The sequence below is a fragment of the Sinocyclocheilus rhinocerous genome, unplaced genomic scaffold (assembly GCF_001515625.1).
Source record: "Sinocyclocheilus rhinocerous isolate Xijiao unplaced genomic scaffold, SAMN03320098_v1.1 scaffold7051, whole genome shotgun sequence".
Classification (NCBI taxonomy): domain Eukaryota; kingdom Metazoa; phylum Chordata; class Actinopteri; order Cypriniformes; family Cyprinidae; genus Sinocyclocheilus; species Sinocyclocheilus rhinocerous.
The window spans coordinates 5,139-10,577 of NW_015655668.1; the positions used below are offsets into that span (position 1 = coordinate 5,139).

Genomic DNA, 5,439 nt, shown 5'->3' on the forward strand with positions numbered 1-5,439 from the left:
TAAACAAAAACATTTATTTTGGATGCGATTAATCGTTTGACAGCACTAATTCTTACAGATTTATTGGGTAGTATATGTTACTTACTACTGGTAAACATGAATTAAAAAAAAAAAAATAATGACCTGGGGTAGTTTGAAATGATACAGGTCTCACTATGTGCTTGTGAGTCAATCAAAAAGATGTCAATTTTTATAAAAATGAACCCCAAAAAAATTAAACCAATTTTTGCAACATTTTCATGGCATTTCGCCTCAAATTACTCATTACTATATGCCCAGATGTTTTACTTTTGAGGTTCATATGTACTTTCCATTATTTACAAAGCTGAATATTAGATTCTTGTTATACTGCGATACAGTATTTTTATATCCAATTTTTATAATTATATATATTTCTAATTAGTTTGATTAGATTAAATTACATGACATTTTCTGCTTAATTGACATGAAATAATATCACAATCCCAAAAATGGCCCTAAATGGCTCTTAATTTTCTTAAAACAAATTCTTTAAAAAAAAATATTTTGATTCTTCCCGGCTTGAACATTTCCTAGAAACACAAAATATCCAAAAAATATTGTTCGATTTTGTATAATTGAATTAGATTGTATGAAAATTATATTATTTTAAAGGGGTCATATGATGAGAACATTATTTTGAGTATTTGGTGTAATGAAATGTGTTTATGCGGTTTAAGGTTAAAAAAACACATTATTTTCCACATACTGTACATTATTGTTTCTCCTCTATGCCCCGCCTTTCTGAAATGCGTCGATTTTTACAAAGCTCGGTCTGAAAAGCGAGGTGTACTCTGATTGGCCAGCTAACCAGTGCATTGTGTTTGGCCGAATACCTCAAGTGTGTGACGGAAATGTTACGCCCCTTACCATACTGTGATGCCGTGTCCCGGAGCGACCGACGAGACAAAAACATTAAAACCCATTATAAACGAGGCATTTGTTGCATCCAGTGGGGACATAATTACGAATTATTATGACTTATACTGTCTTTTTATGTGTTGCATCGCGCCGCGTAAACATAAAACCATGTCTGCATTTGTGATCAGAGAAACGACAAACAACAAGCGTTACTCTACACTGCTCAAAACTCGCGTTGGAATCGTCAGTGGCAAAATCCTTTAAATATAAAAAACGTATTTACAGTCTGTGAGTCAGAACAGCCGGCATTGTAGTCTACTCTCCCAGGATCAGGAAACAGTCCTCCAAAAATCTGAATATTTGGTTTGAACTGTTCTGGAACAGTGTTGTAAATACAACTTAACCACTGATTTCTAGTCGTGAAAATATGTCTTAAATGTCTGACATAACAATAAGATGCAACATGAACAATATTGTATGAAGTGTTTGTTTACATCATGTTGCGCCTCACGTTATGAAAACAATGTTCGGGATAACACGATCAAAAGTTCGTGTTGTAGACAGTTTGATGTTGGATATTCATCCAAATTATGGTGAAAACCAAAAACATTTGTGTGTTAAAATAACTTTTGTGTGTTCAAAAAGTAAATAAATGCTTATATTACTTCACTGGCCAACGGAGCAAACCAACACCGTGACGTCACACGCTGTGGTATTGCAAGATGGCGGAGCCCTTGCTCCAAAAGCTATAACAAAACATATTTTTTCTTTAAATAGGTTACATTAATCGTGTTTATATTAGGGGTGTGCGATATATATCATCTGCGATAATATCGTAATTGTTGTTTTAACGATGTGTGATTTGACATTATCTAGTATATTACAAAAACCAAACAAAACACACCTACAGAGTGCACGCATGCGTGACGTGATGAAATCTAGTGGGTTAGACTAGTGCGCATGCACATTTAGAGTGCGTTCTTTCACTGAAAATATATATATATTTCATATAGTTAATATCACGCGAAGAGAGACGTTTTTTTCTCCAAAAATCAGCATGATTACAAATGTGATACTGATTTTATACAACAGTTCGATAAACAAGTTAATATTAAGAGACTTACATTTAAGACACCATATTGCCTGTTTCAGAATCAGAATCAGAATGAGCTTTATTGCCAGGTATGTTTACACATACGAGGAATTTGTTTTCGTGACAGAAGCTTCCACAGTGTAACAGAATGACAGTGACAGAACAAAAAACACAGATAATAAAAAATAGAACAAGTAAATAAGGAATAAAAATATAGCATTAAACAGTGTGTAAATGCAGCTTCTGTGTTTCCTCTGCATTGCAAAGATACATTTTGTTGATACTGATTTCATTTGCCTGGTAAAAGCCCAAAAGTCTTATTCTAACCAACTGATTAAATGTAAGAATTTGACTCAAAAGATGAGCCACACAGAAAAAAATGGCGTTATAAAGGTAAAAATGCCCATAAAAGGTAAAAATCAATTTAAACTAATTGAAAAAGATTAGCTACTTTCTATCACTGCTGTGAACTAACCACCACACAGAATATGAAGAATATCAAAAACATTAGGAGTCAGCTGTCCACGGTAGTCCTTAAGATGTCAGCACAATAACACACTCTGCAAAATATCGTCTAATTATTGTTATCGATAAAATTCCAGAAAATATAGAGATATCTTTTTTTGTCAATATCGCACACCCCTAGTTTATATATATTTTAATTACAGTGGAAATCAGATACTAAATGTGAACTTGACTGACTGCTTCACTTCCACCTTAAGAGAAAAGCTCTGATTGGGGGATTTAAACTCTTAACATCTTTTAGCCCTAAACATTAAAGCTAGTAGAGGCTAGTGGAAACCAGTTCAATGTAAAAAAAAAAAATGTTTTGAGCAGAAATAACTAGGGATGCGCCGATCCGATATTCATATCGGGTATCGGCTCCGATAGTGCCATTTTTCTCGGATCGGGTATCGGTCAGAGAGGGCCGATCCAAATCCAAGATTTTTATTTTTTTTCCCGATTGTGCGAATTATTCTGTGTTACTTCTGAAGCCATACAATAGCTTAATGTGAGCTACATATGAATATTTAAGTCCTTACATTAAAGTTCACACAAACTCTTTTCTCCACTGTGGCTGTCAATCATTCGTTCAGCCTAAACCCTGGTCGCGTTCGGTTACAGCAGTCAGTTCGGTAAAGCTCTCTCCAAGATCATTCTGTGTTCCCATTATACTTGATTTGTAAATACATGTCTATGATTTTGCAAAAAGGACTTTATCTTCTTGCCGGAGTTTAATGTTGTTTTGTTACTTGCTACCGGGTGTCTGTGAGAACAAAACACGGGCGTAGAAAATACTATAAATTGTTTTTAACGTGCACAGTAACTGAAATTTAAAACTGTTAAAAGAAAGGCTCAATAACTCTTGCACAGATATAATACACTACGCATCAATTTCTCTTCCCTTTGTGCTTTGCAGTTTTTAACAAGAAGCGCTTACAATGTGCGCATCCGGTGTGCAGAATGACGACGTCACAGCCTGACGCCGTGTTGCTTCAAGCGCATCATTCTGCACACCGGATGCGTTGAAAAGTTGGTTTTTGGATGAAACGCTGACCTTTGTGACCCATCCCTATCTAAAAAGTTACAATTAATAACACTTCAAAAATGTCAACAGACTAGGGATGCGCCGATCTGATATTCATATCGGGTATCGGCTCCGATAGTGCCATTTTTCTCGGATCGGGTATCGGTCAGAGAGGGCCGATTTTTTTTCCTGGTTGTGCGAATTATTCTGTGTTACTTCTGAAGCCATACGATAGCTTAATGTGAGCTACATATGAATATTTAAGTCCTTACATTAAAGTTCACACAAACTCTTTTCTCCGCTGTGGCTGTCAGTCATTCGTGTTCAGCCTTTAAACCCTGGTCGCGTTCGGTTACGACAGTCAGTTCGGTAAAGCTCTCTCCAAGATCATTCTGTGTTCCCATTATACTTGATTTGTTAATACATGTCTATGATTTTGCAAAAAGGACTTTATCTTCTTGCCGGAGTTTAATGTTGTTTTGTTACTTGCTACCGGGTGTCTGTGAGAACAAAACACGGGCGTAGAAAAGACTATAAATAGTTTTTAACGTGCACAGTAACTGAAATTTAAAACTGTTAAAAGAAAGGCTCAATAACTGTTGAACAGATATAATACGCTACGCATCAATTTCTCTTCCCTGTGTGCTTTGCAGTTTTTAACACGAAGCACTTACAATGTGCGCATCCGGTGTGCAGAATGATGCGCTTGAAGCAACACGGCGTCAGGCTGTGATACGTAATGTAATGCGTGTTGTAAAGATCGCGAGTAAAAACAAAAGAAAAAGAAAAAAGAATGATTATCAGTTCCACACACAGAGATATATAAATTCTACATTTATTTAAATGAGGAAAAAAAACTTCACTGGTATCGGATCGGTATCGGCCAATACCGAACCCTAGGTATCGGAATAGGTATCGGAGGCGAAAAAGGCGGATCGGAGCATCCCTGGAAATAACCAGCGGGCCAGTATCGCAACAATTAAATTATGGTAAATTGTGCAGCCCTAATAAAAAGGCTTTTCTTTTTTTTTTTGCACTCCATCTGTGCAGTTGTTAAAACAACGCTGCATTCATTTGGTACACATGCATGCCGAACCAAAAGACCTATACCGAAAATTTTCAGTAAAATTTGTGTACCAATACACCCCTATTAAGTAGGTTAAACAATTGTTTTTATAAAATACAATAAAAACAAGTGATGAGTCAATACTATTTTTGTGGTAATCAACTTTATGCCACAAATAATGTAGATTGATCTTCATTTATATTTATCTGGATCTGGGAACTTTCCTTCAAATTTCTTGTAAGATAAAATGTTTACAGTAAGTGTAATCCCTATTTCATTTTCAGCAAACGTGAAGAGGAGAAGAAGAGAGGGGTTCTTACAAATCCTGTTAAAATGAAAGAAATCCAAAAGATGGTGAGCAGTGTACATTGCATGATATTTTGTGGTATGTTTAGTGCTTCACTTCAAAATGTTACCTTCACTTCAAAATGAATTGGTCTTACTTCACAGGAAGTTGCATTAGAAATTTATTTGACAGAAATATAAATGTGCCTAATTGCAATCCAAGGTTAATGACATTCTTGGAAATTAGTATTTCGCTCTGGTCCACAAAATGAAGGTCAGTTTACTAAATATCATGTTAGACTTTCTGAAACACTTTGTCTCTCAATGAACTTTTCTTTGTAAATAAATTCTGCTAAAAAAATTGTACTTAAAATCAAATTCTACTTAGAATAATGCATGTTGTTTGTTACCTCAGTTCAAATTCAGGAGTTAAATGGGAATTTAAAAAAAAAGGCATTCTCATTTTTTTTTTCTCAACATAGTTGCGTCACAATCTTGAAAAGGAAAAGAGGAAACAAAAAAAGAAGAAAAGAGAGGAGAAAGAGAGGAGGAAGGAGAAAAAGGACAGAAAGAGGAGTTCAAGTTGCA

The 5,439-nt window shown here is 35.3% G+C and overlaps 1 protein-coding gene across 1 annotated transcript in view; it reads left to right on the top strand.

Annotated features, from left to right (window-relative positions):
* The window catches only part of LOC107718860 (pre-mRNA-splicing factor CWC25 homolog), an 18,409-nt gene that overhangs the window by 5,040 nt on the left and 7,930 nt on the right, over nucleotides 1-5,439 (top strand). Inside the window, exon 4 of the mRNA XM_016526095.1 lies at nucleotides 4,851-4,920. Within this exon, the coding sequence (XP_016381581.1) occupies nucleotides 4,851-4,920 (70 nt within the window). The remainder of the gene's footprint in view (nucleotides 1-4,850; nucleotides 4,921-5,439) is intronic.